Source organism: Capra hircus, chromosome 8, assembly GCF_001704415.2.
Source record: "Capra hircus breed San Clemente chromosome 8, ASM170441v1, whole genome shotgun sequence".
Lineage (NCBI taxonomy): Eukaryota > Metazoa > Chordata > Mammalia > Artiodactyla > Bovidae > Capra > Capra hircus.
In genome coordinates this window covers 36,922,951-36,947,942 of record NC_030815.1, presented here as the reverse complement: position 1 = coordinate 36,947,942, position 24,992 = coordinate 36,922,951, and the positions used below count along the sequence as shown (strand labels likewise).

At 41.9% G+C, this 24,992-nt stretch overlaps 1 protein-coding gene and 1 non-coding gene across 3 annotated transcripts; both read right to left on the bottom strand.

Annotated features, from left to right (window-relative positions):
* TRNAC-GCA lies at positions 6,690 to 6,761 on the bottom strand. The gene has a single exon. It is a non-coding gene; the product is annotated as a tRNA-Cys (tRNA).
* On the bottom strand, positions 19,732 to 21,114 carry TMEM261 (transmembrane protein 261). 2 transcript variants are annotated; one of them, XM_005683677.3, is made up of 2 exons: positions 20,784 to 21,114; positions 19,732 to 20,020 (listed from the first exon to the last, which is right to left on the bottom strand). In XM_005683677.3, the coding sequence occupies exons 1-2, from the start codon at positions 21,055 to 21,057 to the stop codon at positions 19,956 to 19,958; spliced, it is 339 nt and encodes a 112-aa protein (XP_005683734.2). In that variant the 5' UTR covers positions 21,058 to 21,114; the 3' UTR covers positions 19,732 to 19,955. The 2 variants fall into 2 exon arrangements, with proteins under 2 accessions (XP_005683734.2, XP_013821393.1); XM_013965939.2 differs by having other exon boundaries at positions 20,870 to 21,114.

Sequence of the window (24,992 nt, the reverse complement as noted above, 5' to 3'; positions counted from 1 at the left end):
TGCATTGGCAGGTGGGTTCTGAATCACTAGGGAAGCCCCATGCACTACTTTTGAAAAATTAAAACTGGAGAAAAGACTGAGGTAATGCTGAGAGGGTAGTACATAGCCACTTATTTTATTCGATCTACATGAGAAAGCTGTGAGATGAGCAAGACAGATACAGCGACAGATGAGACAGTGACACAGTCACTAAGTGATGGAGAAAGGACTCAATGCAGGGGAATCATTTACTGCCCATGTCAAGCAAAAGCATGTCAGTCCCCCAACCAACTTCGTGAAATAAGCATCAAGCATCCCAGGAAGCCGAAGCTGCTGTCAATTGCCCTCCTCCCCTTCAGCCACGGTTGTATTTAAACAGAGTAATAATAAAACAAACTGGCAGCTGACACTCTCATAGAGCCAGCTCTGGGGCCCCTTCAGAAGAAAACTTTTTTCTGGATAGATCTCATCATTTCTCTTTTTTATTTTTCATTTGCTGTTTATTTTAAAGTTTAGTTTAAAGGAAACATTTTTAAATTTTTTTAAAAATGGGGTGAACTGAACCAGATTGCAAGCACAAACCTGCCTTGAGCAACATGCAAATTAAAAAAAAATTTTTTTTAAATTCTGCCTTCATGGTATCTGCATGATGTGATCCCAAACACCCAATCCCTCAGACACTCTGTAGCAGGCTCTTCCCCACATCCAGACCCTGAGTCCTCAGTCACCTGGCAAGAGGAGTGGAAACTCGTTATTTATACTATTAAATATTTATACACTTATACTATTAAAAACAGAATATGCTAGTAAAAATAATATTGTTGTTCAGTCGTTAAGTCATATCTGATTCTTTCCAAATCCATGGACTGCAGCACCCCAGACTTCCCTGTCTTTCAATATCTCCCAGTTTCTCAAATTCCTGTCCATTGGGTTGATGATGCCATGCAATCATCTCGTACTCTGTCACCCCCTTATCCTCCTGTCCTCAATCATTCCCAGTATCAGGGTCTTTTCCAATGAGTTGGCTCTATGAACCAGGTGGCCAGAGTGTTGGAGCTTCAGCATCAGTCCTTCTAATGAAAATTCAGGGTTGATTTCCTTTAGGATTGACAGGTTTGATCTCTGCTATCCAAGGGACTCTCAAGAGTCTTCTCTAGCACCACAGTTCAAAAGCATCAATTCTTCAGTGCTCAGCTTTCTTTATGTCCAACTCTCACATCCATACATGACTATGGGAAAAACCATCTAGCTTTGACTAGATGGACATTTGTTGGCACAGTGATGTCTCTGCTTATTGGCAATCATTTATTGACATCCTAGTACATCACAGTCATTAATACACAGTTCCCACAGAAGCTGGGGGATATGACTATTCATATTTTAGAATCAGGAAGTAGCTTATCTAGGGACAGACAGGTTTCAACTGTCTGGTTCTAAAACAAACCTTTCGTCTACATTGCCCTCGTCCCCCTGAACATCAGACTTCCAAAGACAGGGTCGCTGCACTTACATCTGAGGGAGACAGATTGAATTTCCATTGCTTTAAAGGCACAACCTAAATTGCTTCCTACCAGAAGGACAGCTGGATTAGAACAGACAGATCTCCTTGAATTCTTAGAGAGTCAGCAGGGAGGCGGATCCTGCGAAGGTTCCAAAGACCTGAGCTCACATGACCCATCTGCTTCTTACTGGTGGCTGCACTGTCCCTCAACTCTCAAAACCACCTTCATTACTTCATCTGTAGAATAGCAACTCTGGGAGATGCACTGCCCATTCTCTTACCTTGCTGTAGACCCAAGTGTGTAAATGAATGAAGGAAAGTGCTTGTCCGTTGAAAAACTCCCTGCATGTGGGATTACTTGTGGGAAACAATGAGAAACAATGGAAACAGTGAGAGACTTTATTTTGCGGGGCTCCAAAATCACTGCAGATGGTGACAGTAGCCATGAAATTAAAAGACGCTCCTTGGAAGAAAAGCTATGACCAACCTAGACAGCATATTAAAAAGCAGAGACATTACTTTGCCAACAAAGGTCTATCTAGTCAAAGCTATCGTTTTTTCCAGTAGTCATATATGGATGTGAGAGTTGGATTATAAAGAAAGCTGAGCGCCAAAGAATTGATGCTTTTGAACTGTGGTGCTGGAGTAGACTCTTGAGAGTCTCTTGGAATGTAAGGAGATCCAACCAGTCAATCCTAAAGGAAATGAGTCCTGAATATTCATTGGAAGGACTGATGCTGAAGCTGAAACTCCAATACTTTGGCTGGCTGATGCGAAGAACCAGCTCATTGGAAAAGACCCCGATGCTGCGAAAGATTGACGGCAGAAGGAGAAGGTACCAACAGAGGATGAGATGGTTGGATGGCATCACTGATGCTCTGGACATGAGTTTGAGTAGGCTCCAGGAGTTGGTGATAGATAGGGAAGCCTGACGTGCTACAATCCATGGGTTTGTAAAGAGTTGGACATGACTGAGCAACTGAACTGAGCTGAACTGATGTGGAATTACTGTGATTTTTTATTTTTCTCATTTAAAAAGGAATGTTTTGAGAATTTTCAGTATCTCTATAGTCAGCCATGGTAAAATCTGCTCAAGGAGTTTACTCACCTCTCCCTCTTAGTAACTATGAGGCAAAGGGAACTGGAATCAATTTGTGAGGCAGAAGCCGCAGACAAAGGATCATGTTTTCACTAAGTCATGGGGAGGGGCTGATTCTGCTGGTGCTGCCAATATGTGCCAAATGTGTCTCTCAGCTTGCACTCTTGGTAACAGGTGTTCACAGGGTGGCAAGGATGGAGAGTAGGCCTCCCCACACTTTGCCTGTCTTTCACTTGTCAAGAGTTTTGACAGGCCTTTTGCAGTTCTCTGTGACAGAGTTCCAAGCATGGCTGCATAGCACACAGCTTAAAGCGGCCCTGAGTCAGGAGCTTGGAGAACCCCCCTTAGAGGCTCTGTTAAATGACATGCCTGGATGTGAGTGTGGGCAGCCCTTCTTCTCGGCATGTGTCTGCTTCATTCATCCTCCTGATGGGCAGCACACAGGTCCAGAGTTTGTTCCGCTGGTAACAGGGCTGTGCTCTGGGCAGCATATCAGACTAGATTTGTGCGCCAGTTTGAGATCTAAAATATCCCTTTTCCTTGCTCTCATGTATCCAGTCTATAACATTTCCTTATATCACAGTCACTTGTTAAAGTGTCTGTCTCTCCTAGTCGACTCTCAGCTTTCTTTGATCAGGGACCCTACAGTATTCCTGGCATACCTAGCAGTGCCTGACATGTAACAAAGACTAATAAGTATGTATCGGACTGAATCTTGATACAGTGCATCCAAGGAACCTGAAAATGGTAATTCCCCTGAGGGAAATGAGGCCAAATTTCTTCTAGCTATCAAAACTGTTTTGGCGATAATCTAGGGCTTTCACCAATACTGGCTCCTAGTCCCAGGCTTAATGGCTATTTCTATAGTTGGCCATTATAATGTTTAAATGAACAATTGGGTTTTATTGTGTCCATTCAGCTTCATATATAGGGTAGACACTATTAAAAAATACATATTTGTTTGTATGTGTTAGCCACTCAGTCATGTGTGACTCTTTACAACCCCATGGACTGTAGCCTCCCAGGCTCCTCTGTCTATGGAATGTTCCAGGCAAGAATATTGGAGTGGGTTGTCATTTCATTTTCTAGGGGCTCTTTCTGATCCAGGGATCAAACCTGGTTCTCCTGCAATACAGGCAGATTCTTTACTGTCTGAGCTACCAGAGAAGTCCATATATATGTGTGTGTGTGTGTGTGTGTGTGTGTGTGTGTGTGTGTGTGTGTGTGTGTGTGTGTGTGTAGTTTTGTACCTCTAGGTACAGAACAGAATGTGCATTTTTTTATTGGTCTCATTGCCTACTCACTGATGGCATGTTTTCTTTTGCTGAAATGTGTTGTTATTCTAGACACAGTCTGCATAACATAACATGTTTAATTTAATTCACATCATTAAATTAGTATTATGCAGGGTGAAACTGAAGGAGGGATTTTTAATCTGGGTTCTTGGAAAATAGAAAGGAATTACACATACACAGACATCACCACCACTGACAACCTCCGTCCTTCCTTGACTTCTCATATTTCTATTGAACCCTTGAGTAGTTACACAGGCTAGGAGAGGGTAATCACATTTCATGCTTCAGGGTGTGATCTGATCACAAGGGGGTCAGGAAGGACCTCTCCCCTCCCCTGTGGAACTGTTTGGTTGGCCAGGTGCACTAATAGGGGTGAAGGGTTGCTAAATTCCTGGGAAGCATCAGGCATTTGTAGCTTCAAAATTCTAAGCAGTGAACTTGCAGGAGCAATTGTTTGGTCTTTCTGCGGCAGATTCACAGGATCACTGAACAGAGGGCTACTGCAATTTTCTCTTGGTTTCCCACTCCTTTATCTTTGTCCTTTGGAATCAAAGAATACATCTCTTTCTTTATGCAAAGAGAGAACTTTAATGCTGAAAGGGAATTTAGAAATTATCTAGTCAAATTTTCTGAATTTATGGAGAGTAACATTTATATTCTAAAATGTTAAGTCACTTTCTCAAAAGCATAGTAGGAGCTGATGACAGAACTGAGCTTAAAACCGAAGTGTTCAGATGTTCCTTCCACTACTTTACAGCTGAGATCTGTTCTACACATCAGTCAGGTTCAGCTACACTGTTGGTGCTTTATTTGCTAGTTCAGTTCAGTCGCTCAGTCATGTCCAACTCTTTGTGACCCCATGAATCGCAGCACGCCAGGCCTCCCTGTCCATCACCAACTCCTGGAGTTCACTCAGATTCACATCCATTGAGTCAGTGATGCCATCCAGCCAACTAATCCACTGTTGTCCCCTTCTCCTCCTGCCCCCAATCGCTACCAGCATCAAAGTCTTTTCCATTGAGTCAACTCTTCGCATGAGGTGGCCAAAGTACTGGAGCTTCAGCTTTAGCATCATTCCTTCCAAAGAAATCCCAGGGTTGATCTCCTTCAGAATGGACTGGTTGGATCTCCTTGCAGTCCAAGGGACTCTCAAGAGTCTTCTCCAACACCACACTTCAAAAGGATCAATTCTTTGGTGTTCAGCCTTCTTTGCAGTCCAACTGAAACATCCATACATGACCACAGGAAAAACCATAGCTTGACTAGACGGACCTTAGTCGGCAAAGTAACGTCTCTGCTTTTGAATATGCTATCTAGGTTGGTCATAACTTTTCTTCCAAGGAGTAAGCGTCTTTTAATTTCATGGCTGCAGTCACCATCTGCAGTGATTTTGGAGCCCAAAAAGAATAAGGTCTGACACTGTATCCACTGTTTCCCCATCTATTTGCCATGAAGTGATGGGACCAGATGCCATGATCTTCATTTTCTGAGTGTTGAGCTTTAAGCCAACTTTTTCACTCTCCTCTTTCACTTTCATCAAGAGGCTTTTTAGTTCCTCTTCACTTTCTGCCATAAGGGTGGTGTCATCTGCATATCTGAGGTTCTTGATATTTCTCCCGGTAATCTTGATTCCAGCTTGTGTTTCTTCCAGTCCAGCATTTCTCATGATGTACTCTGCATAGAAGTTAAATAAGCAGGGTGACAATATACAGCCTTGACGTACTCCTTTTCCTATTTGGAACCAGTCTGTTGTTCCATGTCCAGTTCTAACTGTTGCTTCCAGGCCTGCATAAGGATTTCTCAAGAGGCAGGTCAGGTGGTCTGGTATTCCCATCTCTTTCAGAATTTTCCACAGTTTATTGTGATCACACAATCAAAGTCTTTGGCATAGTCAATAAAGCAGAAATCGATGTTTTTCTGGAACTCTCTTGCTTTTTCCATGATCCAGCGGATGTTGGCAATTTGATCTCTGGTTCCTCTGCCTTTTCTAAAACCAGCTTGAACATCAGGAAGTTCACGGTTCCTGTATTGCTGAAGCCTGACTTGGAGGCTTTTGAGCATTACTTTGCTAGCATGTGAGATGAGTACAATTGTGCGGTAGTTTGAGCATTCTTTGGTATTGCCTTTCTTTGGGATTGGAATGAAAACTGACCATTTTCAGTCCCGTGGCCACTGCTGAGTTTTCCAAATATGCTGGCATACTGAGTACAGCACTTTGACAGCATAATCTTTCAGGATTTGAAATAGCTCAACTGAAATTCCATCACCTCCACTAGCTTTGTTGGTAGTGATGCTTTCTAAGGCCCACTTGACTTCACATTCCAGGATGTCTGGCTCTAGATGAGTGATCACACCATCGTGATTATCTGGGTCGTGAAGATCTTTTTTGTGCAGTTCTTCTGTGTATTCTTGCCACTTCTTCTTAATATCTTCTGCTTCTGTTAGGTCCATACCATTTCTGTCCTTTATTGAGCCCATCTTTGCATGAAATGTTCCCTTGGTATCTCTAATTTTCTTGAAAAGATCTCTAGTCTTTCCCATTCTGTTCTTTTCCTCTATTTCTTTGCATTGATCGCTGAGGAAAGCTTTCTTATCTCTCCTTGCTATTCTTTGGAACTCTGCATTCAGATGCTTATGTCTTTCCTTTTCTCCTTTGCTTTTCACTTTTTTTCTTTTCACAGATATTGTAAGGTTTAGTCACTAAGTTGTGCCCATCTCTTGGTGACCCCATGAACAATAGCCTGCCAGGCTCCTCTGTCCATGGGGTTTTCCAGGCAAGAATCCTGGAGTGGGTTGCCATTTCCTTCTCAAGATTTTCCCCAATCAGGGATTGAACCTGAGTCTTCTGCATTGCAGGCAGATTCTTTACCAGCTGAGCTATCAGGGAAGCCCCATTAACTAAACTGGTGATTCTTAAATGTAAGCGTTCATTTGAATCACCCAGTTCACTTCAGTCACTCTGTCATGTCCAACTCTTTGTGACCTCATGAATCACAGCACGCCAGGCCTCCCTGTCCATCACCAATTCCCGGAGTTCACTCAAACTCATGTCCATGGAGTCAGTGATGCAATCCAGCCATCTCATCCTTTGTCATCCCCTTCTCCTCCTGCCACCAATCCCTCCCAGCATCAGAGATTTTTTCCAATGAGTCAACTCTTCACATGAGGTGGCCAAAGAATTGGAGTTTTAGCTTCAGCATCTGTCCTTCCAATGAACACCCAGGACTAATCTTCTTTAGGATGGATTGGCTGGGCCTCCTTGCAGTCCAAGGGACTCTCAAGAGTCTTCTCTAACACCACAGTTCAAAAGCATCAATTCTTCGGTGCTCAGGTTTCTTCACAGTCCAACTCTCACATTCATACATGACCAGTGGAAAAACCATAGCCTTGAATAGGTGGACCTTTTTTGGCAAAGTAATATCTCTGCTTTTCAATATACTATCTAGGTTGGTCAAAACTTTCCTTCCAAGGAGTAAGCTTCTTTTAATTTCATGGCTGCAACACCATTGGTAGTGATTTTGGAGCCCCCAAAATAAAGTCTGACACTGTTTCCACTGTTTCCCCATCTATTTGCCATGAAGTGATGGGACCAGATGCCATGATCTTCGTTTTCTGAATGTTGAGCTTTAAGCCAACTTTTTCACTCTCCTCTTTCACTTTCATCAAGAGGCTTTTTAGTTCCTCTTCACTTTCTGCCATAAGGGTGGTGTCATCTGCATATCTGAGGTTCTTGATATTTCTCCCGGCAATCTCGATTCCAGCTTATGCTTCTTCCAGCCCAGCATTTCTCATGATGTCCTCTGCATATAAGTTAAATAAGCAGGGTGACAATATACAGCCTTGACGTACTCCTTTTCCTATTTGGAACCAGTCTGTTGTTCCATGTCCAGTTCTAACTGTTGCTTCCTGACCTGCATAAGGATTTCTCAAGAGGCAGGTCAGGTGGTCTGGTATTTCCATCTCTTTCAGAATTTTCCACAGTTTATTGTGATCCACACAGTCAAAGGCTTTGGCATAGTCAATAAAGCAGAAATCGATGTTTTTCTGGAACTCTCTTGCTTTTTCTATGATCCAGCGGATGTTGGCAATTTGATTTCTGGTTCCTCTGCCTTTTCTAAAACGAGCTTGAACATCAGGAAGTTCATGGTTCCTGTATTGCTGAAGCCTGACTTGGAGACTTTTGAGCATTACTTTACTAGCATGTGAGATGAGTACAATTGTGCGGTAGTTTGAGCATTCTTTGGTATTGCCTTTCTTTGGGATTGGAATGAAACTGACCATTTTCAGTCCTGTGGCCACTGCTGAGTGTTCCAAACTTGCTGGTGTATTGAGTGCAGCACTTTGACAGCATAATCTTTCAGGATTTGAAATAGCTCAACTGGAATTCTATCACCTCCCCTAGCTTTGTTGGTAGTGATGCTTTCTAAGGCCCACTTGACTTCACATTCCATGATGTCTGGCTCTAGGTGAGTGATCACACCATCATATTATCTGGGTCATGAAGATCTTTTTTGTACAGTTCTGTGTATTCTTGCCACTTCTTCTTAATATCTTCTGCTTCTGTTAGGTCCATACTATTTCTGTCCTTTATCAAGCCCATCTTTGCATGAAATGTTCCCTTGGTATCTCTTATTTTCTTGAAGAGATCTCTAGTCTTTCCCATTCTGTTGCTTTCCTCTATTTCTTTGCATTGATCGCTGAGGAAGGCTTTCTTATCTCTTCTTGCTATTCGTTGGAACTCTGCATTCAGATGCTTATATCTTTCCTTTTCTCCTTTGCTTTTCACTTTTCTTCTTTTCACAGCTATTTGTAAGGACTCCCAGACAGCCATTTTGCTTTTTTGCATTTCTTTTCCATGGGGATGGTCTTGATCCCTGTCTCATGTACAATGTCATGAACCTCTGTCCATAGTTCATCAGGCACTCTGTCTATCAGATCTAGTCCCTTAAATCTATTTCTCACTTCCACTGTATAATCATAAGGGATTTTATTTAGGTCATACCTGAATGGTCTAGTAGTTTTCCCCCACTTTCTTCCATTTAAGTCTGAATTTGGCAATAAGGAGTTCATGAAATGCGCCACAGCCAACTCCCAGTCTTGTTTTTGCTGACTGTATAGAGCTTCTCCATCTTTGGCTGCAAAGAATATAGTCAGTCTGATTTCAGTGTTGACCATCTGGTGATGTCCATGTGTAGAGTCTTCTCTTATGTTGTTGGAAGACAGTATTTGTTATGACCATTCCATCTCTTGGCAAAACTCTATTAGCCTTTTCCCTGCTTCATTCCATACTCCAAGGCCAAATTTGCCTGTCACTCCAGGTGTTTCTTGACTTCCTACTTTTGCATTCCAGTCCCTTATAATGAAAAGGACATGTCTTTTGGGTGTTAGTTCTAAAAGGTCTTGTAGGTCTTCATAGAACTATTCAACTTCAGCTTCTTCAGCATTACTCGTTGGGTCATAGGCTTGGATTACTCTGATACTGAATGGTTTGCCTTGGAAACAAACAGAGATCATTCTGTCATTTTTGAGATTGCATCCAAGTACTGCATTTTGGACTCTTTTGTTGACCATGATGGCTACTCCATTTCTTCTAAGGGATTCCTGCCCACAGTAGTAGATTTAAGGGTCATCTAAGTTAAATTCACCCATTCCAGTCCATTTTAGTTTGCTGATTCTTAGAGTGTTGATCCAATTTGCCTTGACTCATGGACCTAACATTCCAGGTTCCTATGCAGTATTGCTCTTTACAGTATTGGGCCTTGCTTCTATCACCAGTCACATCCACATCTGGGTATTGTTTTTGCTTTGGCTCCATCCCTTCATTCTTTCTGGAGTTATTTATCTAGTGATCTCTAGTAGCATATTGGGCACCTACTGACCTGGGGAGTTCCTCTTTCAGTATCCTATCATTTTGCCTTTTCATACTGTTCATGGGGTTCTCAAGGCAGGAATAGTGAAGTGGTTTGACATTCCCTTCTCCAGTGGACCACATTCTGTCAGACCTCTCCAGCATGACCCTCCCATCTTGGGTGGCCCCACACGGCATGGCTTGGTTTCATTGAGTTAGACAAGGCTGTGGTCCATGTGATCAGATTGGCTAGTTTTCTGTGATTATGGTTTCAGTGTGTCTGCCCTCTGATGCCCTCTTGCAACACCTACCGTCTTACTTGGGTTTCTCTTACCTTGTACATGGGTTATCTCTTCACGGCTGCTCCAGCAAAGTGCAACCACTGCTCCTTACATTGGACGAGGGGTATCTACTCACGGCCGCCCCTCCTGGCCTTGGACATGGAGTAGCTCCTCTTAGTCCTCCTGCGCCCACGCAGCCGCCACTCCTTGGATGTGGGGCTGCTCCTCTCAGCCGCCTCCCCTGACCTTGGGCGTGTGGTAGCTCCTCTCAGCTACCGCCCTGACCCAGAGAATGTATTAAATTACAGATTGGTGGGCTCCAACTCCAGAGTTCTTGAGTCAGTAGTAGGTCTGGCATGGGGATAAGAATCTGCATTTCTAATGAGTTCTCAGAATGCTGATGCTGCTGGGCCAGGGATCATAATTGAGGTAAGGAGCACTGAAATACACTAAAGCTGTCAAATACAACAGATGTTTTTCTTTCCTTACTCCTTTGTTCAGCCCTTTATTCACTTCTTTATCAGATATTTATTGAACACCAACTGAGTGCCTGGCATTTTTGCTGCTGTGGCTGGGAATAGGAAACATGAAGGTTAAAAAAAGGCATAATCCTCTTCTTGAAGAGTTCACAGTTGGTAGAAAGGGACAAATACATAAATAATTACTGAGCAGTATTTTAAGTACAGGATAGAAGTCTGCCCAAAGTCTAACAGTTGCACATCCCTAAAAGTAATGACAACATAGGGACTTTTCAGGAACGGCTTTACCAGAGAGGTGACATTTGGGTTGGGCTTTGAAAGACAAGCAGGATTTCTTCACAAAAGGAAGATTATAGGCTGAAGGGAGAGAACATGCAAAGGCATGGAGAATGGCATTTTTAGGAAGAGCTGACTAAAGTGGCAGGAACTTGGAAGGAGGAGCCGTGGTACAAAATTCAGAGAGTGGAAATAAAATAAAGATGGAAAGTTATGGTGGGTGAAATAACGAAAGGCATTCCATACAATACCACTCATTTTATATGTAGCAGAGATACTGAAGGGTTTTAAGGGGAAACATTGTATGACTACACTAGCTATAGCGTGGAGGGCAGATAAGAAGGGTTTCCAGAAAGCAAGGAAAAATTAAAAATCTACTATGGTAATCTACATGAGAAATGATGATAGCTGATCCAAAACAATAGCAATGGAAATGGATAGGAAAGAGCTGTAAAAAGTTAAAATAATCAGGACTTATGAAAAGAAGAGAAAAATGATAAAGATACTCATAAATAATTCCACAATCTCTAGCTTCTCTGATTAGATGGAAATGCTATTAATGGAGACAGAAAAAAGAAGAGCACAAGTAGGCAAGAGCTAAGTTCATTTGGGCAAGTTGGGACAAAGAGTTAGACACAACTGAGCGACTTTCACTTTCTCTTAGCCAAGCTACTATCGGTTCATCACTTGAGGTGTTGGGGAAATTCTTACCTGCTCTGAGCCTCAACCATCTCATCTTTAAAACAGGATTGCTGAGAAAGGAGTAAATGATCCCTGCAAAGTATTTAGTTTGCATAATGCTTGGCACATAAAAAGGGTGCTGTAATTTTTTTAAATAGATTTAACAGTGGAACAATTTTACTAGAAAAAAAAAAATACAGATTATCCAAGAAAACCATCAATAAAAGAGCAAGTGAAGACTGTAACTATAAAGACAAATGCTATTCAGTTCAGTTCAGTTCAGTACAGTCGCTCAGTCATGTCCGACTCTTTGCGACCCCATGAATCACAGCACGCCAGGCCTCCCTGTCCATCACCATCTCCCAGAGTTCACTCAGACTCACGTCCATCGGGTCCATGATGCCATCCAGCCATCTCATCCTGGGTCGTCCCCTTCTCCGCCTGCCCCCAATCCCTCCCCGCATCAAAGTCTTTTCCAGTGAGTCAACTCTTCGCATGAGGTGTCCAAAGTACTGGAGTTTCAGCTTTAGCATCATTCCTTCCAAAGAAATCCCAGGGCTGATCTCCTTCAGAATGGACTGGTTGGATCTCCTGGCAGTCCAAGGGACCCTCAAGAGTCTTCTCCAACACCACAGTTCAAAAGCATCAATTCTTCGGCTCTCAGCCTTCTTCACAGTCCAACTCTCACATCCATACATGACCACAGGAAAAACCATAGCCTTGACTAGACGGACCTTAGTCAGCAAAGTAATGTCTCTGTTTTTGAATATACTATCTAGATTGGTCATAACTTTTCTTCCTAGGAGTAAGCGTCTTTTAATTTCATGGCTGCAGTCACCATCTGCAGTGATTTTGGGGCCCCAAAAAATAAAGTCTGACACTGTTTCCACTGTTCCCCCATCTATTTGCCGTGAAGTGATGGGACCAGATGCCATGATCTTCATTTTCTGAATGTTGAGCTTTAAGCCAACTTTTTCACTCTCCTCTTTCACTTTCATTAAGAGGCTTTTTAGCTCCTCTAAAACCAGCTTGAATATCAGGGAGTTCACGGTTCATGTATTGCTGAAGTCTGGCTTTGAGAATTTTGAGCATTACTTTACTAGCATGTGAGATGAGTGCAATTGTGCGGTAGTTTGAGCATTCTTTGGCATTGCCTTTCTTTGGAATTGGAATGAAAACTGACCTTTTCCAGTCTTGTGGCCACTGCTGAGTGTTCCAAACTTGCTGGCATATTGAGTACAGCACTTTCACAGCATCATCTTTCAGGATTTGAAACAGCTCAACTGGAATTCCATACCTCCACTAGCTTTGTTTGTAGTGATGCTTTCTAAGGCCCACTTGACTTCACATTCCAAGATGTCTGGCTCTAGATTAGTGATCACATCATCATGATTATCTGGGTCGTGAAGACCTTTTTTGTACAGTTCTTCCATGTATTCTTGCCACCTCTTCTTAATATCTTCTGCTTCTCTTAGGTCCATACCATTTGTGTCCTTTATCGAGCCCATTTTTGCATGAAATGTTCCCTTGGTATCTCTTATTTTCTTGAAGAGATCTCTAGTCTTTCCCATTCTGTTCTTTTCTTCTATTTCTTTGCATTGATCACTGAAGAAGGCTTTCTTATCTCTTCTTGCTATTCTTTGGAACTCTGCATTCAGATGCTTATATCTTTCCTTTTCTCCCTTCTTATTCTTCCCAAGTGCCCAGAATGGATGTCTGTTTGGTCCAGTGTGCCACCTACTTTTGTTACTAAACTCAGGTTTGGTTGCTCACTTCTCAGAAACCAGTAACTGAGGGGAAAGTGTCAATAGAAAGGAAAGGTGCTTTATTCAAAAAAGCTGGCAACTTGGGGAGAAGGCAGACTCATGTCTGGAGACCAACTCTGAAAATTCTGTTCAGCCGTGGCAATTTTCAAAGGGAGAAAGGAAAAACAACCGCATTTAATCATTAAGGTAGGAGGTCAGATTCTTCATCATTTCTCCATTGTGTGCAGGCCTGCTGATTTCTCTTGACCTTCTTTTGGATGCTCTCTTGCCTGCTTTGTCAGCCTGCAAATTTGCTAAGGGGGGAAGCTGGGGATAGAGAGTTAGTCATTTTTTAACTACTTAATTTTTCATTCTTGTTCCTTTTAATCCAGGAAAGGATTCAACGGGTTAGGCAGGACATTGTGTATATTCAGTAGAGCAGAAGACAGGAGTCAGATTAAATGTTATCAACTGACATCATTTTTATAATTAACATTTTGGAGAAGCAGAATTTGGCTAACGGGAGAGGGGCAAAAGAGCTGCTTACAGATCCCCACTTGTCAGACTCATTCTGGGACTAGAGGTGAAGGTCCATCTTCTGTAACTTCTTTATTTGTTGTTGTTGATATTGTTGTTCATTTGTTCAGCTGCTAAGTTGTATTCTACTCTTTGCAACCCCATGGACCACAGCTTTATGCTGACATAGGGTGCTATATGTCACTCTGTGTCAGAGTAGAAGATACTGACATGGTTTTGTAGCATCTGTTTGGTGACAGTTTTAGTTGCCTACTTACATTTGTGGACAGAGCAAGCTACAATTATTCTAATTCTCACAAAGATATAGATTATTATGAGCAAGAGTGTTAATACCATTTTTCATCAGACACTGAGTCTCTTATCATTAACAGCTTTAGCCTACTCTTTTGTGACTCTGGGAGGCTTCGAGTTTTCTACAAATAAGAGGCAGAGGATATAGAGGGGCTTTGTTCTTGGGGGGAGGGGACCATGGGGTTCTGCTTAGTTCCACTATGACTATGATACCACAAAACACTTCTGATTCCTTGTATTCAAACTTCCTTGTATTCAAGGAAGTTGTATGCCTTGTATTCATTGCCTATGCTATGTAACAGATTATCACAAACTTGACAACTTAAATCAAATATTATCTCATTTCACAGCATAACTAGATACTCTGCTTAGGGTCTCACTGGGCTGAAACCAAGGTTTGGCTGGGGTTGCAGTTCTTCATCCTCACAGGGCCCTCTTCTAAGCTCATAGGTGGTTGCCAGGATTCATTGCCTTCCATTTGCAGAAGTGAGGGAGGGCTTCATTTCCCTTTGAGTTGTTAGTCATTCCTAGTCACATGACCTCCACAGGAAATTCTCACTATGGATGTTTGTTTTCTTCCAGCCTCCAACTCACTCCTCTGACTCCCCCTCTTACTTTTTTTTTTTTTTTTTTCCCCCTCTTACTTTTAATCTCTGTTTTCTCAGGTCTCTGACCTCTGGACTAAGATATAATGGGCTCATGTGATTTAGCACATCTGGATAATCTCCTTATCTTCAGATCAAATTGATCTGGAACCTTAATTACATCTGCAAATTTCCTTCACAGCCATACCTAGAACGATGTTTGAATAACTAGGAGAAGGTGTGTGTATACACAGGGGTTGGGAGCCTTGGGGGGGTCCATCTGAAGAATTCTGTCAACCACACTCCTGAAGCCCCTGCAAATTCAGTCACAAGACTGAGCAGTGCTTTTAGTGGCATTGTTGCATTTAACAGTCGCCCTTCTGGCCATTTCTCTACATTTACATTTGAATGACAAGTTGTTGAATAGCTCAAAGGCCAAGAGACATGCATTTAGAAGAGTGAAAAATTTTTTCCCCCATGCTCTTAGGATACCTCTGAATGATGTGTAATTATAGGTCTCTCACCTTTCTTTGCCCCTGATACCTAAATAATCACTGGGTCAAGGCAAGGATTTATCTGTCATTTAAAATAAAAAATTAAAAAAAAAAAAAAAAAAGGAGCTTTCAACTCAAAATTGCTTACTATTCCTCACTTCAAGATTTGAGAAGTGTTGGTTTCATCAACTTCCTGGCAATAAATCAGTTGAGGCCAAGCCTGGTTTGAGGGGGTTCTTGAACATAAGCTTGCCCTGAACATATATTTAATTTTGGAGCAATATATTTCATGCTGTCAAATCAAGTGGCATCATTCAAGAGGCCCCTAATTCAGACAGAGTCAGGCTGAGAAATGAGTAATAAAACAGGAGCAAGGGGCAAATGCTAGTTGAGGGTGGGAGTGAAGCACAAATCACAGCTGAAATGCTTAACCTCTAAGGCTGCCAGCAACAGCTGTCTCTGCAATGGCTTCTGTCAGGTGAAACTCCAGAACTTTTTAGGTTGATCTGCATTTGGCATACAGCAGTGCTGCAAGCAACAGCTGTCCATTAATTGACCTAGGAAAATAAGAGACCCCTATCTCTCCCCCCAATACACAAGATCCTAAGGATCAGTCTATATTCAGGTCCTTTAATATGGTCAGGCATGTTGTTAGCTGTTCACTGGTTTCTAGACTAGTCAGTGCAATACACAAAGGAAATAAGAGACGGTATAGTCATTTCTTGATCATCTGGAGATATCAAAGTTTATAGCATGTAAAGTTTGTCCTAATAGGTATTTTAGACACCATGAAAAATATCAGTGTTGACACGTTTTGATCTGTGTTCCAAGGAAAACTAAGTGCATTTTAAAATTGCCTGTTTTTGTACTTTTTTCCTTTCTTTGTGAAAGGAACTTTCATTTCCATGCTGCAAAGATTCTAAAACCCATCATAATTAAGCTGGTGTTCTTAAATTGTTGTTATTGTTTGCTTGCTAAGTTATGTCCAGTCTTCACGACCCAATGGACTGTAGCCTGCCAGGCCCCTCTGTCCATGGGATTTCCCAGGCAAGAATACTGGATTGGGTTGCCATTTCCTTCTGCAAGGAATCTTCCCAATCCAGGGATTGAACCCATGTCTCCTGCATTGGTAGGCAGATTCTTCATTGCTAAGTCAATCAGGCATCCTTTGATTCTTGAGCCTCTTTGTCCTGCTCACCCAAGGAAAGAGAAGATAATATATGGGCACTAAATGCACTTCATCCCTGAGAAAAGAGAAGGTAATACAGGGACACTAAATGCACTTCCTACTTTGCAGAGCTAAGGCAATGTCTCTTTTCTCTCTGAAGATTCATCCCTAAAACAAACCATGGCCTCTAATTTAGCACTGACAGAAATGAAAGCTCAACATTCAGAAAACGAAGATCATGGCATCCGGTCCCATCACTTCATGGGAAATAGATGGGGAAACAGTGGAAACAGTGTCAGACTTTATTTTTGGGGGCTCCAAAATCATTGCAGATGGTGACTGCAGCCATGAAATTAAAAGACGCTTACTCCTTGGAAGAAAAGTTATGACCAATCTAGACAGCATATTCAAAAGCAGAGATATTACTTTGCTGACTAAGGTCCGTCTAGTTAAGGCTATGGTTTTTCCAGTAGTCATGTATGGATGTGAGAGTTGGACTGTGAGGAAGGCTAAGCGCCAAAGAATTGATGCTTTTGAACTGTGGTGTTGGAGAAGACTCTTGAGAGTCCCTTGGACTGCAAGGAGATCCAACCAGTCCATTCTGAAGGAGATCAACCCTGGGATTTCTTTGGAAGGAATGATGCTAAAGCTGAAACTCCAGTACTTTGGCCAACTCATGTGAAGAGTTGACTCATTGGAAAAGACTTTGATGCTGGAAGGGATTGGGGCAGGAGGAGAAGGGGACGACAGAGGATGAGATGGCTGAATGGCATCAATTACTCGATGGACGTGAATCTGAGTGAACTCTGGGAGTTGGTGATGGACAGGGAGGCCTGGCGTGCTGTGATTCATGGGGTCGCAAAGAGTCGGACATGACTGAGCGACTGAATTGAACTGAACTGAACTGAAATGAAATCAAATTTCAGAATACACTTCAAAAGAAAAACAAAATGAAACAATTTTAACTACAAATTCTAACTAACCTATTTTGGGGAGGGGATGGAGGGAGATTATCCCTAACTGCCTTTAGACATGGCAGAACAGTACTTTGTTCACACCTAGTTAAGTGAGTCCAAGTTCAGTTCAGTTGCTCAGTTCAGTTGCTCAACCCCATGGACTGCAGCACTCCAGGCCATCACCAACACCCAGAGCTTGCTCAAACTCATGTCCATCAAGTCGGTGATGCCATCCAACCATCTCATCCTCTGTCTTCCCCTTCTCCTTCTGCCTTCAATCTTTCCCAATATCCAGGTCTTTTCCAATGAGTTGGTTCTTCCCATCAGCCAGCCAAAGTATTGGAGTTTCAGCTTCAGCATCAGTCCTTCCAATGAATATTCAGGACTCATTTCCTTTGGGATTGACTGGTTGGATCTCCTTACAGTCCAAGGGACTCTCGAGTCTTCTCCAAAACCACAGTTTAAAAGCATCAATTCTTTGGCACTCAGCTTTCTTTATAGTCCAATTGTCACATCCATACATGACTACTGGAAAAACCATAGCTTTGATTAGATGGACCTTTGTTGGCAAAGTAATGTCTCTGCTTTGTCATATGCTATCTAAGTTAGTCATAGCTTTTCTTCCAAGAAGCGCCTTTTAATTTCATGGCTGCAGTCACCATCTGCAGTGATATTTGAGCCCCCCAAAATAAAGTCTGTCATTGTTTCCATTGTTTCCCCATCTATTTCCCATAAAGTGATGGGACCGGATGCCATGATCTTAATTTTCTGAATGTTGAGTTTTAAGTCCACTTTTTCACTCTCCTCTTTCACTTTCAAGAGCCTCTTTAGTTCTTCTTCGCTTTCTGCCCTAAGGGTGATGTCATCTGTGTATCTGATTATTGATATTTTTCCTGGCAATCTTGATTCCAGCTTGTGCTTCATCCAGCCCAGCATTTCTCATGATGTACTCGGCATATAAGTTAAATAAGCAGGGTGACAACATATAGCCTTGACATACTCCTTTCTCAATTTGGAATCAGTCTGCCAAACATAATTTGGCAGTATACTATGGGCAAGTTTATTTGGAAAAAGCTTTTATTTGGTTAAAGATTCATACTGGTAAGAATCCTGAGAAACATGCTAAAATTATAATATATACATTTAAGAGTTACATTATGTATCCAGGAAATCAAGCCAAGATGAGCAAACTGTAATTTGGTTTTAAAACTAAGAAAATGTTAGGACTGAAGCTTTCCTTCAACAGAATGGGTCACCTTTTAAAGCACTTAGTAACTTGTCTTCATAGGTATTTTAGTGGATGATCATGTGTTGTGGGGGGCTTCCCTGGTGACTCAATGGTAAAGAATCTGCCTGCCAGCACAGGAGAATGTCGTTTCAATCCCTGGGTTGGGAAGATCCCCTGGAGAAGGAAATAGCAACCCGCTCCAGTATTGTTGCCTGGGAAATCCCATGGACAAAGGCTGGTGGGCTACAGTCAGAGTTAGACATGGCTTATACACGTGTCATGGGTCCTCAAGGAAGTCCCCTACTTTGGGTCCTCTCTGGTCCCTTCTAAGTTAAAACTTCTGTATTCACTAACATCACATAACTGAATTTAGTATTTCACTTAAATATTTTATGTTGAAAAACCTTCTCAGTTGGATAGATATATAATCACTCATGCCATGAACTCTACTGTAGACAATGCAAGACTTATTGTCATTTGTGAGGCTTAATAGACTTGTTCACTTATATACAATATCAAAAAAATAGCCCTAAAGGTATCTACTTATTCAGCCTACCATCCAAAATGTAGACAATGTGATTCACAGTTGAGCTGAAGAGTATTTGCTCTGAAAAAAATAGCTACACACAACTTTAGAAACCACAGTATTGCAGAAAAATAATTAAAAACCTAGTAGGAAGCAGACTTCTCTCAGGCATAAAGTATCTAATTTTCAGTCTTTATCTCAAAAGCAACTCAGTTTCATCACAGAAACTTTTCCAGTGCTTGTGAGAAAAGAACAAAACACACACAAAAAAAAACTACAAAAGATTTTGAATTTCTCTCAAGTATTTTGGTACTTAAGCTTTTTATTTTATGCTGATTTTTATGCTTATCCAATTGTTTCATAAAGGTAATTCTTGCTTCCTGGGAACAATCCTAGTTCTGAAAGACAAGAACAAGTCTGAACACCATCACTGAATGACCCTGGGCATATCACTAGGCCTCTGTTTTTTAATGTTCACTTACCACCAATGACATAACCTCCTCAGAGTAGCTGGTAAACCCTCAAAAGTTCGTGGATCTGACAATGCTTTGGGAAGTATGAGCAGTATGCACATACATGTTTTATGTACTTCTGTGTATTATATGATACCTATCCAGGATAGTAGGTGCTGACCCAATTATAGGAAAAGTATGATAAAAAGAACTATTGAAAATAACTTTAGCTAACTTTCCCATTTACTTCCTCTCTCTATATATATATTTACAATTATAACCCTCCTTCCTCAAATAAGACACAGAACCTCTTTTCTTTTCTCAGGGATTTATTGGTCCCTGTGGAACCTGCGAAGAACGCCATCAACAGTCATGACTCATGAATGACAATCCATGTTTGTCTTTTCAGTCATGTAGTATCTGCCGGACTGAAGTCTGTCAATGTCCATATTTCTGTCCAGAACATCTATAAGTGCCATTCTTCCTCTGTGTGTCATGGGGACATGGAGAGACGACAAATTCACTGGTGGTACTTTCATCCAGTGCGGAAGGCCTTCCCTTTGGGGTCTGCCAGGATGACCACACCCCAGCAAGCAATGCCTAGGGGGAAAATAAAACAGTACTTTATGTGCTATGAAAGTACCAAGTGCTTTCCTATATGTCAACTCTAATCCTTGAAGGTATCTTATAGAGGAGTGAAGCTCAGAAAAGGAAAGTTGAGAGAAAAAAATTCTGTTACTTTCCCTGTGCAAAAAAGTAATTGATCTAAGCAATCTAAAGATGATAAGAGATATGAAAAATTAAAATTCTATTCACTCAATTGATCTAAAGAGCTAAAAGAATCACTACATTTTACCAGAAGACATCTTGACCATCACCTAGTATCCTTACAAATAATAACTATGGGTTCACAATAGAAGACCTCACATGTGAGCTCTGAACCCATGTCTACAGTTTACCTTCAAAGCCAAAGGTCAAGTGCCCTCACTCAGGCTCTCCACAACCTAGAAAAGAAGCATGGGTTTTGGTGACAGATAAACCCAGGATCAAAGACTGGCTGTGTGTCACATCCTAGACGTCTGACCGCAAATAGCTCTCAATAGGATTAAAAAGATTGAGGCTAGAGTTCTTTAAAGTATATATATACATATATAGTGTTATTTAAGAAAAAACAAAGCAAAAAAAGTATCCCAGCAACTACTTCTTCCCGCCCCGCGATTCTTACTGGAGGGCATGCCTGCCGCCACGTGACCAACCGGGGTGCCTCGCCCCCCTGCTCCCCCGCCCCCCCCCCCCACGCCCCACGTGTCTGATCTCCTCTTCCCCCTCTCCCCCGGCCCAAGGGTGGTGCCCAGACTCTCACTGATGCCGAAGATCATCTGCGCAATAGTCCCAGGACCCGGGGGATATCCCAGCTTCATGGGCTTCCGCGCCGTCCAGTACACATACCCTCCTGCCCCTATCAGCCCCGACCCGGAGAGCACGCGACAGCTCCAGCAGTTATTAAATAGAGGGGCTTGCTCTGGAGAGGCTGGCGCTCCGGTTGCAGTGACCTGTGCGGGCTTAGCGGTGGAGGTGGCCTCAGGAGTCGCAACGAACTTGACCGGCTCAAGGGGCTGTGAAACGAAAGAACCCATATTAAGAAAATGAACCTCAGCCCCAAGTCGGGTCCCATGAACTGACGTAAAAGATGTGCCCGGAAGTAGTGCCGGCGCGCCGCACCGGAAGCTGCCTGAGGGCCACTGGGAAATGTAGTTTCTTCGGCCCCTGGGAGGGAAAGGAATGAGGAGCGGCCTGCTGTCCTGGTGTGGTGTGTGGCTAAAACGTTGGCCATTCCAGAGGCATGTTTTTATTGTTGTTGTTTAATCCCTCCAGTCATTTTAAGAATTTAGCCAACTCCCTAAATGCCTTGAGCTCTAAGACTCCATAGAGGAAAAGTCTGCGTTTCTCAGGATCCTGTCTTAATAGGAAAGATGAGGCCTCGGCTGTGTCACTTCACGTGACTACAAGTGTTAGACCTAAAAAGAATTAGGTAGTGTATGCCTAACTTTATGCTGGACACTTGGCTAAGCGATTATCTGCAGTATGACGTTCGCTATTCTCAACCCAACAGGGTTATCAGTTTCCCAGTATATGACAAAACTGTTAGCTACCATAGCCATGGTTGACCCAGTGTCTGTGAGGAGATAAAATCAGATTTCTTAAATGCTACAAAATGTGAAGGGACAATACAGATATAAGACAGTTATTAAAAACGGGTCTGAATAATCTCCATAAATACTTTAAATTTCTCTTCAGCATTTTTCATCCCATCTTTCCTTCAGGGAGGGTTGGGCACATATTTCTTGTGATGCATTATTTGCAGAGGATTATTGATAAGAAAGAAAGACATTTAGAGTTCAGAGGCTATTTTTGGTAGAAGAGATGGACAAAAGCAGGATTAACTTCAGGTTTGAATTTTTCTGATATACAGTGGCTTAAAAAATTAACATAATAAAAAAGAAAATTCACTATTCCTTCTTCTAAAACAGGATGTGATTTTGGGAAGGCTAGAAAAAAGGAAAAAATAAAAATAGGGTGTGTGTGTGTGTGTGTGTGTGTGTGTGTGTGTGTGTGTGTGTGTGTTAGTTGCTCAGTCATGTGTAACTCTTTGTGACCCCATGGACTGTAGGTGGCCGGGCTTCTCTGTCCATGGAATTCTCCAGATAAGAGTACTAGAGTGGATTGCCATTTCCTTCTTCAGGGGATCTTCCTGACCAAGGAATTGAACTCAGATCTCCTGCTTTGCAGGCAGATTCTTTACCCTCTGAGCCACCATTGACTTGGAAAGATATAAAGACAGATAGATATTTAACGAAAGGGAAAGGTCTTTGAAATTAAGTAGCTGATAACCTAGTATTCTCTTTCTCTCCATAGGGTCACAAAGAGAATACTTTGTTAAATATTTGTCAGTCTTTCTGTCTACCTATGTTTATGTGTTGAATAGTTGAAAGACAAAGGTTTCAGAAATTTGGGATCTGTGCTTGGCTCTGTCACTATGAGTCAGGCATATGACATGGAAAACATTATTCTTTCCAGCTTGTAGTTACTTCATGTTTGAGACTTGAAATAGGTGATATATAATTTCTTTCCTAACTTCAAAATTCTATTATTTATTAGTAATCTCTCTTTAGTTAGCATTGTATTAAGTGCTGTACCAAATGAATTGCCGCTAAGTTGCTTCAGTTGTGTCCAACTCTGTGTGACCCCATAGACGGCAGCCCACCAGGCTTCCCTGTCCCTGGGAGTCTCCAGGCAAGAACACTGGAGTGGGTTGCCATTTCCTTCTCCAGTGCATGAAAGTGAAAAATGAAAGTGAAGTTGCTCAGTCGTGTCTGACTCTGAGCGACCACATGGACTGCAGCTCCTCCGTCCATGGGATTTTCCAGGCAAGAGTACTGGAGTGGGTCACCATTTTATTTAGAAATTCATAGTTTATGGCTGCTGCTGCTTGCTATGCCCCAATAAAATATTCTTATAGTACATTTAAATTCTCCTTATATATGTGGAAAATCATTATTTAGCAATGGTTACCAAACATTTTTATTATAATCCTCTATGGATTAAAAAAGACTGGGCCCGCAATAGAATTTATGTCTGCCTGTTTATGATTTATAAGTTGTATATTAATGTGTTACTTTATGGGCTTCCCTGGTGGCTCAGTGGTAAAGAATCTGCCTGCAAAGCAGAAGCTGGGAGAGCTGTGGGTTCACTCCCTGGGTTGGGAAGATCCCCTGGAGGAGGGCATGACAATCCAATCCAGTGTTCTTGCCTGGAGAATCCGCATGAACAGAGGAGCCTGAAGGCTACAGTCCACAGGGTCTCACAAAGTCAGACATGACTGAAGTGACTTAGCACAGCACAGCACATGCTACTTTATATACTGTGCGTGCATGCTAAGTCGCTTCTGTTGTGTCTGACTCTTTGCCACCCTGTGGACTGCCAGGCTCCTCTGCCCCTGGGATTCTCCAGGCAAGAATACTGGAGTGGGTTGTCATGCCTTTCTCCAGGGGATCTTCCCAACCCAGAAATTGAACCTGTGCTCCTGTGGTTCCTGCATTGCAGGCAGATTCTTTACACCTGAACCACCAGTCAGAGAAGCCCTTATGTACTATAAAGTAATATATTAATATATAATTTATAAATCATGAATAGGTATACATAAATTCTGAGAAAAGAAGCCAAGTGAAGGCAAGGAAGAAAGGGAAAATACACCAAAATGAATGGAGAGTTTCAGAGAATGGCAAAGAGAGATAAGAAAGCCTTCTTAAGTGAACAACACAAACAAATAGAGGAAAACAATAGAATGGGAATGAATAGAAATTCCTTCAAGAAAATTGGAGATATCAAGGGAACATTACATGCAAGGATGGGCACAATAGACAGAATGGCAAGGGCCTAACAGAATTAGAAGAGATTAAAAAGTGCCAAGAATACCCAGAAGTGCTGTACAAAAAAGTCTTAATGACCCAGGTAATCATGGTGGTGTGGTCACTTACCTAGAGCCAGACATCCTGGATATGAAGTCAAGTGGGAAAGCATTACTATAAACAAAGCTAGAGGAGGTGATGAAATTTCAACTGAGCTATTTAAAATCCTAGAAGATGATGCTGTTAAAGTGCTGCATGCAGTAAGTCAGCATATTTGAAAAACTCAGCAATGGCTACAGGATTGGAAATGGTTAGTTTTCATTCTAATCCTAAAGAAAGGAAGTGCCAAAGAATGTTCAAACTACTTTGCAGTTGCACTCAGTTCACATGCTAGTAAGCTTATGCTCATTATCCTTCAAGGTAGGCCTTATCAGTTCGTGAACTGAAAACATTGTTATGTCCAAGCTGGATTTATAAAAAGCAATGGAACCGAGAGAAAATTGCCAACATTTGTTGGATCATAGAGAAAGCATAGGAATTCCAGAAGAACATCTGCTTCATTGATTATGTTAAAGCCTTTGACTGTGTGGATCACAACAAACTGTGGAAAATTCTCAAAGAGGTGGGAATACCAGATCATCTTGCCTGCCTCCTGAGAAATCTATATCCAGGTCAAGAAGCAACAGTTAGAACCAGATGCGGAGCAACCAACTGATTCCAAGTTGGGAAAGAAGTACACCAAGGCTGTATATTGTCACCCTGCTTTTTTAACTTATATGCAAAGTACATCATGCAAAATTCCAGGCTGGATAAGTCATTAGCTGAAATCAAGATTGCCAGGAGAAATATAAAAAACATGAAATATGCAGGTAACACCACCCTAATGGCAGAAAGCAAAGAGGAATTAGAGAGCATTTTGATGAAGGTGAAAGAACAGAGTGAAAAAGCTGGCTTAAAACTCAACATGCAAAAAATGAAGATCATAGCATCTGGTTCTATCACTTAATGGCAAATGGAAGGGGAAAAAGTGGAAGCCATGACAGAGTGTATTTTCTTAGGCTCCAAAATTATGGTGATTGTAACCATGAAATTAAAAGATGATTGCTCCTTGGAAGGAAACTATGACATAGACAGCTTATTAAAAAGAAGAGACATCACTTTGC